At 44.3% G+C, this 22,067-nt stretch overlaps 1 protein-coding gene across 1 annotated transcript in view; it reads right to left on the bottom strand.

Moving 5' to 3' along the window:
* Positions 1 to 22,067, bottom strand: part of Egf (epidermal growth factor) — a 68,383-nt gene that overhangs the window by 4,930 nt on the left and 41,386 nt on the right. The window contains exons 14-22 of the mRNA XM_070022455.1: positions 21,272 to 21,439; positions 20,080 to 20,229; positions 17,438 to 17,554; positions 14,295 to 14,411; positions 12,738 to 12,863; positions 9,682 to 9,804; positions 8,358 to 8,502; positions 4,431 to 4,595; positions 1,860 to 2,016 (exon numbers count right to left, since the gene is read on the bottom strand). Of these exons, the coding sequence (XP_069878556.1) occupies positions 1,860 to 2,016; positions 4,431 to 4,595; positions 8,358 to 8,502; positions 9,682 to 9,804; positions 12,738 to 12,863; positions 14,295 to 14,411; positions 17,438 to 17,554; positions 20,080 to 20,229; positions 21,272 to 21,439 (1,268 nt within the window). The remainder of the gene's footprint in view (positions 1 to 1,859; positions 2,017 to 4,430; positions 4,596 to 8,357; positions 8,503 to 9,681; positions 9,805 to 12,737; positions 12,864 to 14,294; positions 14,412 to 17,437; positions 17,555 to 20,079; positions 20,230 to 21,271; positions 21,440 to 22,067) is intronic.

Below are 22,067 nucleotides of genomic sequence, written 5' to 3'. Positions count from 1 at the left end.
TGGCGCTTACCCACAGCTCAGCTCCAAGCCAACTAGCTGTTCCAGACAGCAATAAAGGATATTGATCCTTTGTTACACACACACACACACACACACACACACACACACACATGCGCACAGATTATATGTTTGTCTTGTCCCTGTGATTTAAATGAGATGAATTAAACCTATAATCCAACAGCTGAATGAATACCACCATGGTAACCTATCAAGTATGAGTGGGTAATTGAGAGACCTGGGATGTAAGGAGGCTGCTAAGAACTGAGCATGCCAGGTAGCTGAGGGCCCTTATGGGGAGAAGGAATATTACTGAGCAGGCAACCAAAGACATCAGAGTCCACAGGTGTTCTAGCTCTTGCTGGAGGTGCCTAGGACTGCTGTTTTAATTTTAGCTCTGTACTCAAGTTCAGCCAAAAAAAAATCAATAATACCAATAACAGCTGTTGGGGGAACAGATGTTTCCATGGGGTGGGAAGGCTGTTCACTGTGAATGCCTGGTGTGGTGGGGGCTGGGAAGTGGAGATGATGTAGGAAGGTCCTGGAATACTGTTGCCCACCCCTCCATCATCTTCTCCATTGTTCTTTGTTTCATGCCAGTCCTGGGGCTTGAATTCAGGGTCTTGGTAATGTCCCTAGGCTGTTTTTTTGCAAAAGCCTAGTACTCTACCACTTGAGCTACAGTTCCAATTCCAGCTCTTTTTTTGTATTTAATTAGAGATAACAGTGTCATGGGCTTTCCTTCCCAGGCTGACTTTGAACCAATGATCCTAGGTCTCAGCCTCCTGAGTAGCTCAGATTACAGGCATGAGCCACAGGTGTCCAGCTGCAGTGGGATTTTTCTAAGGCTGCAGTCCTCCATGGGCTTGCTACCTATTACAGCCTCTTCCACAATGTAAACCAGTAACAACAGCATCAGCACACTAAGCATCCACTGGATTAGGCCCCACACACATTTCTGGAAATGGCAGGTCCCTTAAAAGTGTGGAGAACTTAGCTTGCCTCAGTTCTGCCCTCTAGTGGCCCAACACCAGTTGCAGGAGTGGGTCTCTTCAAGCTCTGTCCTGCTCTGCCCTATGGGAAAGATACAGGCTTGACAGATAAAGAACAGCCCGTAGGCAGGCTCTAGTTTGACTTTGAGTTTAACTTGAAGGAGGTTATTTTGTTATAAATACAGATTGAGCATCCTGTGCTCATGGTTGTTAAATCTGGCAACACATTTGCTACTTAAGTTTAGGGACTTAACGATGTTGTAAGAAAAGAACTATCAGGAACACTAGTGGCAGCATCTTGGATGAACTTCTAGAAATTGAAGGAAACATCACACGAACACATAACAATCTGAGTAATAGAGAAAAGATGCATGATAGCAAAAACGTCTCTGTATTTCTGGCAATTACATCCTGAGGTGTTCTTTCCGCCCCCACCCCCCTATCCCGCACCCTATCCCCCTCTATCCCCCTATCCCGCAACATGGTTTGAATGCAGGTCCTTGGGTTTGCTTGGCCTGCTGGCTCAGCTGGCTCTATGCCGAGAGACACTCCTCCATCCCAGATGGAGATGGAGTCTCAAGGGCTTTTCTGTCCAGGTTGACTCCATAAACCATGATCCTCTGGATCTCAGTTCTTCTGAGAAGCTAGGATAACATTTGAGAACCACCAGCACCTGACTAATGCTGTTTTAATCCCTCTAGTTTCTTGATTAAGGTCCCACTCAGGACCTCCCTAGCTCCTCTGGTGTTGGTTAATCCTGTTAGGGTCTAACAGATTCGTTGTTGTTTTTTTAGTCATTGAAGAGTGAGAACAACAAATGAGAATTGCTATCGAGTCAATTCCTAGCTTCGTCCTCTTTGGTTGACTTACCCATGGCTGGGGACAAGAAGGCATCTCCACCTCGCTGCTGGCAGGCCTGCTGCTGCTCACACCGCCGCCACTGCTCACACCGCCGCTGCTGCTCACACCATTGCTGCTTGGGTCTTCATAAGGATTCTTTGGGTTTTTCAATAGCTGCTTCCGAATCCTGAGATAAAGCCAAACATATGAGACAGTCTCAGAAGAAAACAAACCAGGCATCTTTTTCAGGAATCTCATCAAGAGCTACTAATTGAACACAAGCAGTCAGCACATAGCTGAAAATGTCCCGCAGGAAATAAGGTCCCTGGGTCGCACCGTGACATAGCCATAGACCTGCACACGCTGGTTTTTACTTTAGATGCATTGGCAATGGAAAGAAAAAGGGTTTCAGTGTCAGGCATCAGTGGCTCACGCCTGTAATCCTAGCTGCTCAGGAAGCTGAGATCTGAGGATCACAGTTTAAAAGCCAGCTCAGGCAGGAAAGTCTGTGAGACTCTAACTTCCAATTAACCACCGGAAAACCAGAAGTGGAGCTGTGGCTCAAGTGATAGAGTACTAGCCTTGAGCACAAAAGTTCCGGGGCAGTGCCCAGGCTCTGAGTTCAAGTCCCAGTGCCAGCACCACAAACAAAACAAAACAAAACAGAAAAACCCCAACCAACAAGACCCCCACCAAAAAACACAAAAACACATGTTCAAGAATCTTGTCTCTCTGGATGTGGTAGAAAATATCTTGGAGAATCTTCCTCCTACTGGAAAGACTATCATTCGTAGTAAATCATAATAACTACAGATAGCATTTATTAAACTTGATATGTCAGCCCATGCTAAACTTTTACTTAGATGAATTCACACAAACTCACAATAGCCCTTGAGATAAACATTATCCTTGGCCCTATCTTATAGCCAAGAAAATGAATGACTATAAATGTTAGATACTATGTCTGATTTAATTTAGGCATTAGATGGGATTTGAACCTATGTGGTCAGATTCCAGAGTCCATGCTTTTAACCACTACACCAGGATACAGCAAGATCTTAACTAGGAGCATCTTGGCTCTTTCTGCTGAATTTTCCACAATATGCATGCTTGTGCAGTGTCTGTGGCTGTGATTGGGTTTTGATCAGTGGGTGGCGGCAGGTAATCTGTTCATTGCCACAGAACTGGGATTTGTGTGTGAAATGGGAATGAAATGATGCAATTGAACTAGATAATTCTATAAAGTCCCCTTGAACCCAAAAGTTTTGTGACTGATTTTTGTCCAGCACAAACCTTAACAAAACAGAAAATATTTTTCTAGATTGATGGCAGTAGGGGACCCGATCTTACTTTCAAGGAAAATGGAAAATGAGTAGCACTCTAACACAGTGGCTTTGTAAGTGTGTGTGTGTGTGTGTGTGTGTGTGTGTGTGTGTGTGTGTGCACGCACGCTCGCATGCATGCATGTGCTTAGCACTGAAGCTTGAACTTGGGACCTTGCAGTCTTGCTTGGCTTTTTTACTCATGGCTGGTGCTCTACCACTTGGGCCACACTTCTATTTGGAGCTTTTTGCTGGTTAATTGGAAATGAGAGTCTGGATGATTTATCTTCCCAGGTTGATTTGAACCTTGATTCTGAGATCTCAGCTTCCTGAGTAGCTAGGATTACAGGTGTGAGCCACTGGTACCTGGCCATAGGGTTGTTTTAAAGAAATGGATATGATTGTTCAATAATTTTTACCTGTTTAAAGTGATTGAAAACACAAAATCAAAGGATCAAGAGCTTCCTTGCAAGTTAGGAAAGATTATTTTCTTTAACAGAGGTGATATGTTGTGGGCAATTAACATAATGGAATGCAACCATAAAATAGTTATACCGGCGCTGGAGTGGGGGAAGGTAGAAACAGATGTTCCTTAAAGGAAAAATTCATTATGAGAATTAACTGCATATATCTTGGGGTGTAGCTCAGTGGAGATCCCCTGACTAGCACATGTTAGGTCCCAGTTTCCATACCCAACACTGCAAAGATATACAGATGAGTGAGCAAATAAGTAACTATTTACATTATGTATGGACAAAGACTTAAATAAGTAAAAGCACAGCTGTCTTAGGATAGTGAAATTCTGGACTTAAAAAGTGGGGGGGGGAGAGAATCCTCTGAGTGCCATGGCTCACATGTATCCTCACAGCTGTTTGAGAGGTAGAGATCTGGAGTCTCATGTGCTCAAGGCCAACTTGGGTAAACAGTACAGGAGACTCCATCTCAACCAATAAAAGGCCAAGTACAGTGGTATGCCCTTGTTATCCCAGCCACAGGGAAAACATAAATAGGAAGATCACAGTCCAAGCCAAGTGAGACCCTCTTGAAAAAGGAATGAAAGCAAAAAGGGCTGGGGGGGCCTGTCTCAAGTGGTAGGGTACCTGCTTAGCAAGCTTGAAGTCCCAAGTTCAAACCCTCAGTACTCACCCACCCCCAAATCTATGCTATTCAATTCTGTAAATGTCTGTGTGTCTATCAATGTAGTTCATCCAAAGGAGGCCGGTGTTTACTCTGGGAGGACGGAAGAGCGCTTAAAGAAGCTATGGGAGGAAAAGTTCACCTGTACTGGCGTGCCTCCCAGAGTCCGACCACAAGCAGCAGGACCAGCACCACCACGCAGATCGCCACCACGGTGACGTCCCGCTGCTGCCCGTGACTTGCATTCCGCAGCTCCCATCGCAAGTCTCGGTGCTGACATCGCTCCCCGATGTAGCCCACCACGCAGCTGTGACAACACACACACACAGATCATCAGAGACCCCTGTCCAAAGAACGCGTGCTAGTCTTTTAGACTCCATAACTGGCTGGCTTGCCGTCAGCCTCAACATCTCCATCTCCAGACTCAGACCCACATGCTCACGGAGAGGGAAAACCCATCCCAGGTGAGCGGAAAGCACCATAGCTACATGTTACTGATGCAGGATTTCTCCTTCACTCAGTCCACCCTGGGATGGATGGGGGATTCTTTGCATCCTGCCTGTAGAAGAGAACATTGATTAAAGATGCATTCCTCTTGGGCTAAAATCCTAAGGACTAACCTTTAAAACCGACACACAGCAATTTTTCCCTGAGACTCAGGGGGAGTTTCAGAAACAAATTTTAGGCCACATTGCCATGAGCGTAAGCTGAAGGTAGGAAGAACCAGAAGCCAGGTACCAGTGGCTCACACCTGTAATCCTAGCTATTCAGAAGGCAGAGATACAGATGATCATGGTTCAGAGGCACCCTGGGTAGAAAAGTCTGAGGGACTTCATCTCCAATTAATCAGGCAAAAGCTGGAACTAGGTGGGGCTCCAGTGTAGAGTGCTAGCCTTAGCAAATATGCCAAGCAGATACAAGGCCCTGGGATCAAAGCCTCAAAACCTGGTACTGACTAAAACAAAACAATAAAACTGTACACAGTCCCAGGGCAGGAAACATAATCTCCAAACTGGAAGGAATAGTTCTTCCATTAAAAAAAATATATATATATATATTGCCAGCATAAGCAAAAAGTGTCAATGGGAACCCATAGCGTTTGCCTGTTTTCTTTCCAAATTTTCTGAACTTCAAAAGGCTGGACAAGGAGGTTTACAATTTAACATGTCCCCTACTTTTCTTTCAAGGAGGAACAAACTATTTGGAAGAAAACCAAGGGTCATTATTCATCCCTGAACAGCTTATGGTATCATGGAAATCGTTACTAGAATGATCAGCCATCAAGTTATTACTGAATCTTGAATGTAAGTGAAACAATGCTGCCACCTATTGGGCCATTGGGCGTGATTGTTTTCACAAATGGGACAGAACTGTCAGGTTGACACTGGCATTCTCCGATTGCTTATAAGAACACCTACTTTCCAAACATCCTATTCCCAATCTATCTCCTCTGGCCCTGGAGTCACATCCAGTGCATCGAAGAAGATGCTCAGAATGGATACCACCTCCCATGTAGGGAGAGGCAGCATGAAAGAAGTACTGGAGAAAGTTCCAGAAGGTCTAGAGTCCAATCCTACTTTTGCCATTAGTCTGTCATAAAAGACTGGAAAGTCATAGAGGAAGGAGTGAGAGGAACAAGCATTTATGAATGGGTGACATCATGCCAAGCACATTGATGTGAAGCTGGTGTGTTCCCATTGAATGGGCAAGGAAATGAGACTCAAAGAAGTAATCAGTACAAGGTCACCTTGCTAATGAATGAGATTTGCTTCAAGTGACCCAATGATACGAAAACCCATAATCTTCCTCCCACACCCCACTGTTTTCAGAAGGACTGTAAGCCCTTGTCACCTGTGGAAAATTATTCTAGAACTGCCCATGCATGTTAGGGGAAGACCTAAGGTAGGTGCGTGAAGGATTCCCAGGTTATTTCAAGCTCTACTGGAGGCTGGTCTTTCCTCCCCTCGCCTCCCATCACCTCCCCTATCCTCAATATTCTCCCCTCCCCATGTCTTTCTACTTCTCTCCTTCCTTGTCTCCCTCCTCCTCCTCCTCTCTGTCATTAGGGGCTTTACTATAACATTTCCATACATCCCTATGATGTACTATGATCGAATTCACACCTTCTATTCACACCTTCTAATTCTCCCTCCCCCTCCTTAAACACAAGTTCATGGGGGTCATTAGTCTACTTCTGTACATGTGCAGTAATTTCTTGGAGTAGCTTCATCTGCTTCCCTCTCTTTGTGTTCCTGGGTGTTCTGTTTTACTTTTAGCAACCTTCAGTGATATGTAGCAGTCACTTCTAAACTACAGGGTGTCAATGGGTGATACCACTGAGCCTCTCCAAGGTTTGGAGGGTTTGAGAAATATGTCAATCATGACCAAAGTTAAGCTGTGCTTAATAGCAAGGGCCGCACCGTACAAGGGCCAGCACTGAGGTCGGTTTACAAGGGATGGAAATAAGGGCTAAACTAGAGGTTCTTTAGATGATTAATTTGTCCTTTAGCTTAACCAAACAAAAGTCTGTTTGGCCAAATAAGCTTGAGTTTTCCATGATCATATAATTTTAAGACAATCTAGACTAAAGAAAGGTAAACAAGACCTTTTCCTATGGGGTGGGGTGGGGTGCCATTAATCAGAAATTGAAAGTTAGAATCTACAGCTGTTTCCAAACTGATGTGGCCATACAAGTTGGTCATCAAGAAACCTTACAGCCCTGGAGAAGGGGCTGGCCTGCCAGAAGGATATTTTGGGCTAAGGCCCAGTCAGAATGAACAAGGACATTTTCTGGGCTCCAGAGATTTGGGAAGTCTTTAGACTTCAGGCTAAGAAAGCCCAGAGAAGCACTGGTTCGTGAGCATGACAGATCTCCTCCCTATGGGTCATCAGATGGCCTGGTTCCCTATCTCCTTCTAAGCACGGAAGAAGCCTTTCCTGTGGAGAAAGATGCCAGGAAATGTTTCCAAGAGAGTCTGGGCTACAAGCACCGCCTGAGGTTTCTCATTATGGAATTAATCAAACATAAGGTAAAATCAGCAGGACAAAGGAGGGAGGGTTTGAATGTTTGATTAAACCATGTTTTTTTTAAATTAAATGTACAATTCAGAAACAAGGTTATGGTCCAAATACCATGAATGCTGCTGACAGTTTCAATATTACTTTTTGATGAAAGGTCCTTAGCTGTGTTAACTACAGACTTGTCATGTTGTAGGGTTGAAATAGCACCAGGAAACTATGATCTTTTCATGGGGATTTCATGAAAAAAGAAAAGCAGAGTGTCAAAGAGTTCATTGAGCCAGGTGCTGGTGGCTCACACCTGTCATCCTAGCTACTGAGGTAGCTGAGATCCAGGATAGCAGTTCAAAGCCAGCCCAGGCAAGAAAGTCCATGACTCTTTTTTCCAATTAACTACCTGAAAACCAGAAGTGGATCTGTAGCTCAAAGTGGTAGAGTGTTAGGCTTAAGCAAAAAGCTTAGGGACAGCACTCAGGCCCTACATTCAAGTCCCATGACTGTCAAAAAAAAGAGTTCATCGGCCATTGGATGAGTGGACAGTTATCAAATCTGAGTGAAATCACTATACTAGTATAATATGTCCAAACCTACTGTAAACATTTTGATAACTAAAGTATCATGGATCCAAAAAACAAATGTCTGCATTTCTTTTGGTAACATTATTATTTGATGAGGATTAAAAAAACAATGAAAAGATTTTAAAACATTTTTCAATGTTATGGTGTATTGCTGGGCACCAGGGGCTCACATCTGTAATCTTAACTATTTGGGAAGCTGAGATCTGTCTGAGAATCTCAGTTCGAAATCAGCGTGGAAAGCCTATGAGACTCTTAGGTCTAATTAACTACCAAAAAGCTGGAAGTGGAGCTGTGAATGAAGTGGTAGAGCTCCAGTCTTGAGCAAAAGGAGCTAAGCAACAGTATTCAGGCCCTGAGTTCAAGCCCCAATACTGATGTGCATACCTGCATGCGTGTGTGCATGCGGAAACCCGCAGGTGCATGCGTGCACATACACACACACATGCACACACAGGAAACATAGTTTAACTTACTTGCATGCGTAGCTGTCTACTGCCTCGACATACATGCACACACCGCCATGGAGACAGTACCCATCATGGGAGGGAGGACATCCCGGGTAACTATTCCTGACCAGATGGCGGCCATCTTCCTCAAGGAGAGAGGGTGAAGTTGAATCTGGAAGAGTCAAGGGTATTTCTTTTCTTTTCTTTTCTTTTGCCAGTTCTGGGGCTTGAAATCAGGGCCTGGGTGGTTACTGTCCCTGAGCTTCTTTTGCTCAAGGCTAGCACTCTACTCCTTGGGCCACAGAGCTACTTCTGGCTTTTTCTGTTTATGTGGTACTGAGGAATTGAACCCAGGGCTTCATGCATGCTAGGCAAGCACTCTACCACTAAGCCATATTCCCAGCCATTACTTTTATTTTCTAAGGTGCTTTTTCAAGTATCAACACCAGGATTAGTGTTAAGGAATAAGTTGTGATATCGTGTCTCTTAATGACATAATGCTGTCAGGACTAACAACAGCTTTCCCTTCCAATCCAGCCCTCTTTCCTTCGGCACAGGTTCTCTGATAGAAAGCATGTTGGAAGCAAGTAAGAGGATGGTTGACCCCGAATCACCATATGAATTTGACCACTCATCTCATACAAAAGCAGATCTGCCATCCAGAAAGACTGGTATCAGCTTCAAGAAGTTCTCACCCAACAACCCTTGTCTTTGTGTATAGATGAAAAACTTTACCAGGCGTCATTCAGTGGCTTATACCTGTAATCCTAGCTATTCTGGAGGCTGAGATCTAAGGATCATAGTTTGAAGCCAGCCTGGGCAAAAACAAAAACAAAAAAACAAAAACAAAAAAACCACAAAAACCTTAAATCAATTTCACCATTCAGGAGATTAGTCACATAGTTCAATAGGAAAAAATAACAAAACACACCTAGGTGCCCAGGAGTAATAAACAAAGGATTTATTCCATATGTTACAGAATGAAGGAAGTCTGGACATCTTGGGGATCTCCAGGCCAGCATCAGTCCAATAAGGAAATGCAGTTCTGCAGCCTGATTGACAGAATGATTTCTAAGAATCTCTAAGGCACAGAATATCCCTGCACCAGGGCTGGGAATGTGGCTTTGTGGTAGAGCACTTACCTAGCATGCCTGAAGCCCTGGGTTCAATTCCTCAGTACCACAATACACAGAAAAAGCCAGAAGTGGTGTTCAAGCTCAAGTGGTAAAGTGCCTGAGCAAAAGAAGCTCAGGGACAGTGCCCAGGCCCTGAGTTCAAGCCCCACAACTGGCAACAAGAATATCCCTGCACCAGGCCCCTCCAGCTGGGCCTAGTCCACCCTTCCACCTACCGGGACAAGGAAGCCCAGGTTGAGATGGGAGGCCTGCACACTGGCAGGTGTAGCCTCCCTTCGTATTCATGCAGTCGGCATTCTCTCCACAGCCATGAACCCCCAGCTGGCACTCGTCCACATCTGTGGGAAGAGCAGGGGTGGGAATGAGAACAGAGGGGCACAGAGGAGGAAGAGGGTTCTGCTACCACAGCGTCCAATGGTCTCCGAGGCGGCCATTTTCTCCTTTCACCATGCTGCAGCAGCTTCTAAGAAGGTTTAGGGGATCATCGCTAATCAGACAGACCGACCGACAGACAGATAGATAAAGGAACTGGATTCGACATGGTAGCCATTGCCACACTGGAGTTCTGAGTTCTGTCTGTTCTGCGATGTTCTGTAACTGTAAAATACACACCAGATTTTGAAGACTTAGACTCAAAACTCAAAACACGCAAAACACAATATCCTATCATGCTTCCACATCATTAGGCTGTGATATCTTAGATATACTGGAGTAAATAAAATCGCTTCATAAAAGTAATTCACCTGTTTTTTTTTTTTTTACTTTTCATAATTATAGCTACTAGAAAATTTAGAGGAGAGGGGTGGGGGATGTGAATGACTGAGCCTCCGAGTCCAGTCCTCCATAAATAAAACCCAACCCAGCCATTAGGGACTGGCCTGTCTCTTCACAAGTTCATAGGGGGAATCTCTACATCTCAGAGAGACTTTCTGGAGATAGGGAATTAAGGTTAAATGAAGTCAGAAGGGGATAGCCTTAATCCAGTAGAATGGGTATCCTTAAAGAACAGGAAGATATGTCAAAGCAGAAAATACTTTCTCCTCCTCTCCCTCCCTGTGTTTTCTCCTCTGCCTTCTTCCCTTCCCCACTTTTTCCCTTTTTGTCACCCTCTCTGGCTTTCTCTCTTCACCCTCTTTCCTTCCTCCTTCTCTTTCACCAGAACTAAGCTAGCCCATTATCTTTACCTGGGATTTCTAGCCTCCAGGCTGGTGAGAAAACCAACTTGTATCACTTAAGTCACTTAGTTATGGCATAGTTTTCCCCCCACCCATCCAGTGTTTGTTTGCCCTTAGTACTACCATTTTCTCCTCCCCAGATCTCCTTTGCTCATGCTTGGAATACCCCCATCCATCAGTTCATGTTTCCACCTAATTAAGACTTGCTCATTCCCTGGGGCCCTTCTTAGTGATACTTCCTCCACGAACTCTTGCCCACTCCCTCAGATCTTTCTCCCCATTCTAAAGCTTCCATGGTGTTTAGTTCTTTTTTTTTTTCCTTCTCTCATGACATGCACCTTTTGTTCTCATTTACCACAGCTGTTTTGACTTAAGGTTATTTTCTCCTTGCATGAGAAGCTAGGCTTCCTCATCTTGGCCACCACCTTGAATCGCTATCCTGCTCCCAAATAGTTCAGCAGACTCCTATTTCTTTGTGGTTTTGTTTGTTTGTTTTTCCATCCTGGCTTTCTGTTATAATCTCCAGTTTATAAATCTTCTCTCACCTTGGGAGAGGGAAAGGGGGCTCCTCCAGAAAGCAAAACAAAGATGTACTCTTGGCCAAAACAATGAGAGAGAGAGAGAGAGAGAGAGAGAGAGAGAGAGAGAGAGAGAGAGAGAGAGAGAGAGAGAGAGAGAGAGAGAGAGAGAGAGAGAGAGAGAGAGAGAGAGAGATCCTTGAGGCTTCCAGGGGCTAAGAATCCTATGTTGACCAGACACACAAGACCAGAACACCTGGGGCGTGCTTAATACTAGAGATGGGTTAGTAACATTAAAAAAAATCGAGTCCATTGAGTTAAAAAAAAATTCCACTCAAATAAAATAAAATTAAATTAAAAAAAAATTCCAGAAAGGACACCTTCTTTGCTCTTCACAAGAAATGAAATATGAAGTCTGTTTGTCTAAATTCTCCATGAGCCTGCTTAATTGGGGGCTGACATTTTCCTGCCAGCCAAGTATGTACTTAAAGAGCGTGTCAAATGTCTGTGGACTCCACAGGACTAGTCTGATAAAGGTCTGGGTTAAGCCCAGCAGATCTAGAAAATGGATAGTTGTGATAGGTATTTATTTCCTCTTGAACCTTCCGTGTGGGCATCATTTGAGTTTCTTATCAGGGCCTCTGGCCTTCGCTGTGATCAGATTTTGTTTTGTTTTCAGAAGAAGAAAATAAAAATATTTGAAGAGGACTCAGAACGTCTTGAGAAACTTCAGCTGACTGCTGTTCTGGGTGCATGTGGCTCCAACACGTCTCCACTTGTACGGTGATGGCTGAGAGGCAGAAGGCACCCACTGGGCAAACTCCCCACTCACAGACCCACCTAAACCTTGGCTGGTGACAAAAGTGAGTGTCATCATCCTATCCTCGTAGCGAAATGGCAGTGGCTCCAATGTCCCATTGAATGATCTATCAAGAAACACTGGATGAAGTCAGGCACTGATGGCTCACGCCTGTAATCCTAGCTACTCAGAAGGTTGAGATCTGAGGATGAAAGTTCAAAGCCAGCCTGGGCAAGAAAGTCCATGAGACTCTTTATTTCCAATGAATCACCAAAAACTGGAAGAGGAGCTGTGGCTCAAGTGGTGGAGCACCAACCTTGAGTTTAAAAAACCTCAGGGACAGTGCCCAGGCCCCGAGTTCAAGTCCCAATACGTAAATACCCAATAAAACTAGTCAAAAAACTACTCATCCTTTCCTTTCTCCCTACAGCTGTGATTCCCAGTCACCCACAACGGCCCTGCAGCTTTCTATATTCTGATCACCAAATGCAGTGACAAACAAAGGCTGCCCAGGTCTGTCCTAATGGCCCAAGCCACAGAACTCCCACTAGACATTGGGTCACTCAACTCTCCAAGAGGCTGGAAGCTGGCTAGTGTAGGCATGGCCAAGCACAACAAGGAGACTTTCCTAAGACCAGAACAGCTGCACAAATCCTCTTATGAGAGGACTTGAGATGTGTGTCACTCAATCAATCATATGCTGTCATCTTTTGGCCCAACACACACATACTGTTTTGTGATTCCATCCCCCCCCCCGTCCCTCTCCTGAGCCCTCTCACCCAGACAGTGAATCCCATCTCCTTGGAAGCCTTCTGAGCACCGGCACACGTAGCTGCCTTCTGTGTTTATGCATGTGGAAGAGGCGGGTGGGCAGGCTGCGGTACCCAGCATGCATTCATCAATATCTGCAGGCAGAAGTGCGAATGAGTATCATCCTCAAGCAATCCTGCCATGATGGGGATTGAAGAAATGATACAGCCCCTGACAGGTACTGCTGGGAGGTAGAATTCACATCTTGTTTCTTGGATATAAAGCCCACCTTTTTTTTTGTATGTGTGTCAGTACTGGGGCTTGAACTTATGGCCTGGACACTTCTTAGTTTTTTCGGTCAAGGCTGGCACTCTATTACTTTAGCCATGCCTCCACTTCTGGTATTTTCTTGGTTAATTGAAGATTAAAAAGTCTCACAGGCAGCCGGGCGCTGGTGGCTCACGCCTGTAATCCTAGCTACTCAGGAGGCTGAGATCTGAGGATCGCGGTTCAAAGCCAGCCCGGGCAGGAAAGACCGTGAAACTCCTATCTCCAACAAACCACCAGAAAACCGGAAGTGGCGCTGTAGCTTAAGTGGTAGAGCGCTCACCTTCAGCTGAAGAGCTGAGAGACAGCGCCCAGGCCCAGAGTTCAAGCCCCACGACCGACAAAAAAAAAAAAAAAAAGTCTCACAGGCATTCCTACCTAGGCAGGTTTTGAACTACAATCCTGAGATCTCTGCCTCCTGAGTTGCTTAGACTACAGTTGTGAGCACTGGTACCCAACTTTTGAAGTTCACTTTTGAATTGATTTATCCTGAGTTCCCACGTGCCCAATAGCCAAGTGTGTGCAAATAAATCACTTCCTGCCAGGGAGTCAGAGCAGACTATTTTCCAGTAATCACTAACTTAGCATTTTGAGGTTATTGAAGTTATAATATCAACTAGAAATCTATCCTAGCCTAGGTGTTCAACTAGAACTTGTACACGAAGCTTCTGTGGAGGAAGTGTTCTACTTTCTTTGGCATTGGTGAATTTACAAATTTGCCCTGAAACACCGGGCGCTGGTGGCTCAGGCCTGTAATCCTAGCTACTCAGGAGGCTGAAATCTGACGATCTCGGTTCAAAGCCAGCCCGGGCAGGAGAGACCGTGAGACTCCTATCTCCAATAAACCACCAGAAAACCGGAAGTGACGCTGTAGCTCAAGTGGTAGAACGCTCGCCTTGAGCTGAAGAGCTGAGGGACAGCGCCCAAGCCCAGAGTTCAAGCCCCACGACCGACAAAAAAAAAAAAAAAAAAAAATTGCCCTGAACTCAGATTCACACTTTTAGAGCTCATTATAAATTCTTCCTCTTCCTGTTACCCATACTGAGTGCATCATTTTAATATGCACTTCATGTAATATGTGTTGCTATTACATATAGATATGTTGGTAAGTCTCGATTTCTATGGATGTCCCTTTTTAAAAGTTAACATCAAATAGCTTACTTAAATCTACTGATTACATAAACCCTTCTGGAGATTTCAAGTGATGGAGAGGAAAATGGGTTTGGGGCTCACACGTTTTGATTGACGCTGGCTCTTACCAAAACATGCTTTTCCATCACCAGCAAAGCCTTGCAAACACCGACAGGTGGCATTCTCTCCTTCAGATGCACACGTGGCATGCCTGCCGCATCCCCCAGGGCCACAGTCATCTCCATCTACAAACAGCAAGAACCCCTTCCATTACTGCAGACCTCCCCAGGTGAGAGACAATGGAATTCAGTGTCTAGAGTTGTAGAGAACACTCCAACACTTCTTTGTGCAAGTTCTGGGACAGGCTGGTCCACCAAATAGAAACATCTAGTTGCCTTGTAAGCTACATTTATATTATAGGATTTATAGGCCACATGATTCTGTTTACATGCTCTCAACAAACTTCAGTCTTTTCTTTTCTTTTTTCTTTTGGTCAGTCGTAGGGCTTGAACTCAGGGCCTGGACGCTGACCCTGAGCTTTTTTTGCTCAAGGCTGGTGTTCTACCACTTTGAGCCATAGTATCACTTCCATTTTCTGGTGATTCATTGAAGATAGGAGTCTCATAAGGGTCTCCTGCCCAGGCTGGTTTTGAGCTTTGATTCTCAGATCTCAACCTCCTGATTAGCTAGGATTGCAGGCATGAGCCACCAGTGCCTGGCTTCTTCAGATTTTTTTGAGACAAAATCTGGCTATGTAGCCCAGGCCAGCCTCCAATTCAAGATCTTCCTGAATGCTGGACTTACAGGCATGTGCCACCATGTCCAGCTAAACTTCGTCTTACATGAGTTCAAAGTGCCCTGTGTGAACTTGTTTGCAACTTCTGTTCTGTTGTTTTGTTTTGGGTGCCAGTACTGGGGTTTGAGATCGGGGCCCAGACATTAATTGTCCCTGAGCTTTTTCATTCAAGGCTAGCACTCTACCACTGGAACCCCAGTTCCCCTGTCAGCTTTTTGGTGGTTAAATTGGAGATTAGAGTCTCATGGACTTTCCTGCCCAGGTTAGCTTTGAATCTCTTAGCCTCAGATCTCAACTTTGTTGAGTAACTAGGATTATAGATATAAACTATCAGCACCCAGCTTGTCATGTTTTAAAAGCATTTCCAAGTTTGAGCCATAACTTTGTTAGGAAATAGATAGCATTAAATTTCAAAAGAAATGTTTTCCTTAAAAATCCCCAACCAATTGGGTGCTGGCGGCTCACGCCTGTAATCCTAGCTACTCAGCAAGCTGAGATCTGAGGATCGCAGTTTGAAGCCAGCCCATGCAGGAAACTCCATGAGACCCTTATCTCTAACAAACTATTCAAAAAAAAAAAAAAAGAGCTGGAAGTGGTGCTGTGGCTCAAATGGTAGACTGCTTGGCTTGAGCAAAAGAAGCTCAGGGACAGCACCCAGGCCCAGAGTTCAAACCCCAAGACTGGCAAAAAAAAGAAAAAAAAAAAAGAAAAGAAAACCCCAACCATTGTGGCATACAAGGAAAAGATTTAATCTCTCCCCCAAAGACACACAGATTAGTACGAAACACTTTGATCTTTATATGCTAGAGTTCAAATGGTAAAATGATTTATTATCAATTTATGAATATCATCTATCATGCATAATAGAACATGTATGTCATAGCACGTGCTTATTAGCGAGATTGATGCAGAGACTTGCAAGCCTCCAGGCACTGTAGGAAAGTCATGAACCACACAAGTTAGATGCTGTCATACTTCGCTGAAATGCTAGGGCTCCAGGGGACAACCCTACTTGTTGAGCCATAAACAGGAGCACGCTTTCCTTGGCTGCTGCTTTTTCTTTTTCTTTTTCTTTGTGGCTTTCACTACCTATGTACATAGTGATTCTTCAAATGCCACCCACTCCCCCTTTTCTTTGGAGTTGGAGAATCTATAAACAACCATCATCCATCTCTTCACAGGAATCTTTGTTCATCTGGATACAGAAGAAACAAAAGAAGCCCTCCAAACTGGCTCATCAATCACAGAAGGTTAAAGGACCTCAGCAGGTACCACATGACTGCACACACTGGGTGGTTGTGCTTGGTTTGCTTAGCTACTTGAGCAAGAAGAAGGTTCCTGTGGGAACACTGGCCTTTCACACTTGCCTGGTCACCTTCTGTCACTCACGACTCTCAGGATGTCTAAGTGCAGAATGCACATTGGACAATATCCAATTGCCCAAGATATTTAAAAGTACTTGCTGTCAGGTGCTGGTGGCTCACGCCTGTTAATTCTAGCTACTGAAGAGACTGAGACCTGTGGTTCAAAGCCAGCCCAGGCAAGAAAGTCTGTGAGAGTCTTATCTCCACTTCATTTCTTGAGCTGCAGTTCCAGAGGTAGAGTACCAACCTTGAGCCAAAGAAAGCTAAGAGACAGAGCTCAGGCCCTGACTTCAAGCCCCAGTTCTGGAACAGAATGAAATGAAATAAATTGAAATGAAATCGCTTGCAGAATTGTCCTGTTAGACTATGATTCAGGAGTTTATGTGTTAAGTTGCAAGCCTGATGCTAGCTTTGCAAATGAAACACAATGGTTGCACAATTGCAGGAAGGATGTGCTGAAGCTAGGCTTCTTTCTGCCTTAATCTAGTTCTGAACAGAATGCTTAGGTTCACTTTCTAGCAATTTCTGCTAGGTCTACTTTTCCTATGATGGTTGTAAGAATCAGAAAGAAAGCCATTTGTGTGTGTGTGTGTGTGTGTGTGTGTGTGTGTGTGTGTGTGTGTGTGTGTGTGTGTGTGCGCGCGCGCATATGCTCACGCATGTGTATGCCCAAATGGGGCTTAGCTTTTTTCTCTCAAGTGTAGTGCTCTACCACTTGATCCACACCTCTACTTCTGGATTTTTGTTGGTTAATTGGAAATAAAAATCTCAAGAACTTTACTACTGGGACTGGCTTTGACCTTTGGTCTGTAGATCTTCTTTGAACTTTGATCTTCTGAGTAACTAGGCTGGCAGGTATGAGCCGCTAGTACGTGGCTTCCAAGGCATATTTCTTTAAAGAATATTTACCTCAAAGACTCTCAATTTGTACAGTTCATGTCCAATCTAGTGTGGGGCTGGACGCAACTCAGAGGAGAAGAACTGGAGACCCAAGTTCACTTTCCTAAGCCTTGTGTAAATGTAGTAAAAATCCAGGTAAGATAATTCAGAATGCTGGGTAGAATGAAAATTGCTGGAACCAGAGCTGGACTGGGAAACACACTTTCCATACCTGACACCATGATTTCCACTAACATGTCCTGTGGTTCTGTGGCGTTTTCTCTGGATGCTCCAGGCTCGGGTACATGGTCCAGCAGAGCCACATGGTTGTCTCCATTTCCTTCACTGCCTGTGGAAAGCCAACAGATGCCGTTAATTTCATTTTTCTGTTTCAAGGGAAGTTCGTTTTCATGTATGCTTGCAGCTATTCATTGAATATTAGTTACTAAGTGGATGTAATCGAAATGGCAGGTCTTGTGGTAATTTAGTAAGACTTCTCCTACTGCCCCATGCTCTCCAGTATTACCCAGTCCCCTCAGTGAAGCCAGTGGGGTGATAGATGGTACTCATTTGGGTATGGGCAAAAATAAAATCCTGATGAACACAACCAGCTCATAACCACAGGCCATCAGAGCAAGGGCAAATCAGTGAGATCATTTCCTCAACGTGTCCTCCATACCCTCCCTGCTTTAGGGCTTGGTTCGTGTTCATTCTAGCCTGGTTTTTACCTGTATTTTAGAATGTGAATGGGCATGGAGAAGCCATAATTGAAATGCATGGATTCACACACTCCCGCTTTAACAAGACGCTCATGATGGAAGGTAAGGATGACTGGTTTGTCTTTAAACTCATGACTATTGACTATACAGCTTTTACTATAGTATTCTGTTAAATAAATGAGAAATGCACGCAAAGCACCCCCAGTGCCTACTAAGTCACCAGAGCAATGCACACGGAAGAATGGTGAACTTTGAGTTAAAACTTGCATCTTTCCAAAACAAGAATTTCATGAGGCTGTTCAAGGGCTGGAGGAATGCTAGAGGAGTGTTAGAACGCATACCCAGCAAGTACAAGGCCCTGAGTTCAAACCCCAGTACTACCAAAACTATTAAATAACAAAGGTTGTAAATCAACACTACCTCTCCCAACTCCCTGGCTTTGTGAAGGTAGATTTCCTTCATAGACTTTAATTGAAATGACAAACAATAGATCTGATGTAGAACTGGATATGAAAATCCAATTTGTCCTCTATTCATTGAGATTTAGATAAATAAATGGAAAACTAAGGTGCCCTTTTCACTAAGATGTTTTTGCTTTGGAAACAACACTAATGTTAAAAAAAATATGCTATGTTAACAGATTGAAATAAAGTTATGGTTTTAACATCTAAAATCAATATTGACAGGTATATTCCATGTAAAAACTCTTTAGGATTTTCAGTAAGTTTAAAAAAAAAAGTATAAGCAGAACACCAGTGGCTCATGCCTGTAATCCTAGCTACTCAGGAGGCTGAGATCTGAGGATTGCAGTTCAAAGCCAGGCTAGACAGGAAAGTCCGTGAGACTCTTATCTCCAATTAACCAGAAAACCAGAAGTGGCGCTGTGGCTCAAATGGTAGAGTGCTGGCTTTGAGCTGAAGGGCACACGGATAGCACCCAAGCCCAGAGTTCAAGCCCCACAACTGACCAAAAAAAGTATAAAGAGGTACAGAGATCAAGAGGTATGAAACTATTGTCTTTGGACAAGTTAGCAGACAATTCTGAAAATCCAAGATATCCATGAGGGATGAATATACTTATTGGTAATCTCTTACCAAACTCATATTTTTACCATGACTATCAGATAAATAGAACTTTTTTTCTTTTCCTGCTAGTACTGTGAAGTCAGGGTATGGGCACTGTCTTTGAGCTTTTTGCTCAAGGCTAGTGCTCTACCTATTGAACTACAGCTCCACTTCTGATTTGTTGCTGTTTAACTGGAGATAAGAGTCTCTCAGACTTTCCTGCCTGGGCTGGCTTTGAACCACAATCCTCAGATCTCAGCCTCCCAAATAGCAAGGATAACAGCCATGAGCCACTGGCACCTTGCAAATAAGACTTTTTAAAAATGGTTCCATGAAATCTAAATTATCCTTGGTATATTTTTTGGTAGAAATATATCCAAAGAAAGACCACTTATGCCTTCTCAGTATGGATTTCCTACACTTGTTCTGTATCCTAAAGTCATTTTCCTGAAGGACTTTGATTTTCCTATTAAAACTTTACATACAAGAAGAAGATGGTTAAACTACAGCTTCTAAAACTGAAGATATCAAACACATAAACAAGCAGGGTAGTCCTAGCTATTCAAGGGGCTTAGATCTGAGGACTTCGGTTCAAAGCCAGCCCAGGCAGAAAAATCTGTGAGACTCTTAGCTCCAATTAACTAGCTGTGGCAAGAGTGCTTTCCACGAGCAAAAAAATAAAAATCTCAGGGACAGTGCCCAGGCCTTGAGTGCAAACCCAGGACTAGCACAAAAACAAAAACCAAGAACCTCCTAAACACGAAGTCTCTAAGTACTTGTGTGAGGTGGCGAAACATGGACATTTATTTCCAAGCTAGGCCCTCTCCATGACAAATGGAGAAATAAGGGAAGGAGGTTGATTGGAGCCAAAGACTTTATAATGAGCGCTCAACTGAATTTAGTCTGTAACACATAACTGAAAATTCCTCAGAGGGGTTAAGGGGAAAAAAAACCCACAGTCTTGCATTCCTGGAGACCAAGAGCCTCAAACATACAAAATATTAAAACTCAGCAAAAGTAGGGATGGAGATGGGATCCAAGGGCCCCAGAGCCCTGGTGAGATGATTAAGATGCCTAATTGATCGTATTACCAGCTGCTGGCCGATGACTCCTTGGATCAAGACACATTCTCCCATCGGGAGCTTTGGTAAAACCTTCATGACAGGAACACTGAGCAGTCCCAAAGCTCTCTTGGCAAATCTGTTGACAGCCTCCATTCTGATGTAAGCAGGGATCAGCACCTAGTGAGAGAGAAAAGCAGCCAATCCACAAGTGAGCTCAGAGGCATAAAGGATGCTATTGGTTGTAGTCTACACCTCTGGGGAGAGAATTCTGGGTATCTAAATCGAGGTGATGTGATTAAGTATTTCATAAAGATCCCACAGGGAGCCTGCCTCCAAGGTCAGCTCCAAATGCTACCACATGAGGATTTAACAACTGTAGACAGTACTTTTTCCACTCACAATACTTTCCGGTCAGATGGGATCTCTACCTGCTGATTCAGTCAAGCTGATGCAGGACAAAGGAGAAAGAAGAGCCACTGGAGGAGACTAATGCTCCTAGCATCTCCTTGCTTGGCTGGTACTCCCTGGCTGGCATATTGGGGTAGGAAAAAAAGCCCTAGGGCAGGAAGACATTTCCACTGCAAGAATCTCAACTGCCTGCCTTAAGAGCTTGTAAACCACAGCCTTGGAAATACAACAAGTAAAAACGATTGGGGGAGTGTGGGTGCTGTTAAGGTGAAAAATAAGTTTAAGTAACTCAAATGACCAAGCAAATTAACAAACCACTGGAGTGTCTTAAACCAAGCAAAGTGGAAATCTTAGCATTTGTGTGTGTGTGTGTGTGTGTGTGTGTGTGTGTGTGTGTGTGTGTGTGTGTGTGTGTATGTATGTGCGTGTGTGTATACACATGTGATGGTACTGGGGCTTGAACTCAGGGCCCGGGAGCTGTCTCTTAGCCTTTTTTGCTCAAGGGTGGTGCTCTCCCACTTGAACCACAGCTTTACTTCTAGCTTTTTGGTGGCTCATTGGTGGATTTTCCTGCCCAGGCTGGCTTTGAATTGTGATCCTCAGATCTCAGCCTCCGGGGTCACCAGGATTACAGGTATGTACCACCAGCACCTGACTCAGAAAAATCTTAAAATCTACCCAGAGAGGGGTGAATTGTAAAGCCCTTTCCACTGTCCCCCCCTTCCCACCCCCACCTCCAACCCCATCTGTCATCAGCTACAGTAGTGGCAGGTTGTGGCCAAGGAAGGCCTACGGAACATCTCCAGTGTACCTGGTTTTGCCAATGGGTGGACCACAACCAGAGACGAGGGCTTCAGCATGCTGCCTCGGAGACATACCCTGTTTGCGCCAGTCCTCTTGTTCACCCTTATTACCGATGGCATAGCCCATTCCGAGATCCACAGGTGGTCCTCAAACACAGCTAGAGCAAAGGGACGACCTGGAAGTGATTCAGAGTCATGACATACAATGAAGATTTGCAAGGGGACCAAGCTGGAAACCTGCAGCATTCCTACACTACATCTTTCCCATAGCTGCTGAGCTGATGGCCTACACCTGCATTTGGAGAAACCCCAGGCTGATGGAACTCTGCCTTAGAGGGCTAGCAAGGCCCATTGTCACCCAGAAGGTGAAGGCTGACTATCTTAATGACCCAAGAAGGAAGTAGATGAGGGAATGGTATATACTTATGTCTGCCACTATTCATATGCTAAATTATTTTTTTTCTTTGCCTTAGGTTCCTGGAATTTTTTTAAATGCATATATTCTTTCTTAAAGAACATATAATTTTATTGTTATTATTAAGGTGTTGTACAGAAGGGTTACCATTTCACAATTCAGGCAGTTCTTGGTTTTGAAGGGCTGTAGCTATACATTCATAGGGGTTAAAATGTTGCTGTAAGTCAGGTGCTGGTGGCTCACGCCTGTAATCCCAACCATTCGGGAGGCTGAGGTCTGAGGATTTATCAAAGCCATCCCAGACATAACATTCCATGAGCATGTTATCTCCAGTTAGCCACTCAAAGCTGGAATTGGAGCTATAGCTCGAGTGGAAAAGCCCCCGTACC

The sequence above is a fragment of the Dipodomys merriami genome, unplaced genomic scaffold, assembly GCF_024711535.1.
Source record: "Dipodomys merriami isolate MVZ:Mamm:240054 unplaced genomic scaffold, mDipMer1.0.p SCAF_15, whole genome shotgun sequence".
Classification (NCBI taxonomy): Eukaryota; Metazoa; Chordata; class Mammalia; order Rodentia; family Heteromyidae; genus Dipodomys; species Dipodomys merriami.
The sequence above is the reverse complement of the archived record's forward strand: the minus strand, read 5'-3'. Positions and strand labels throughout refer to the sequence as shown.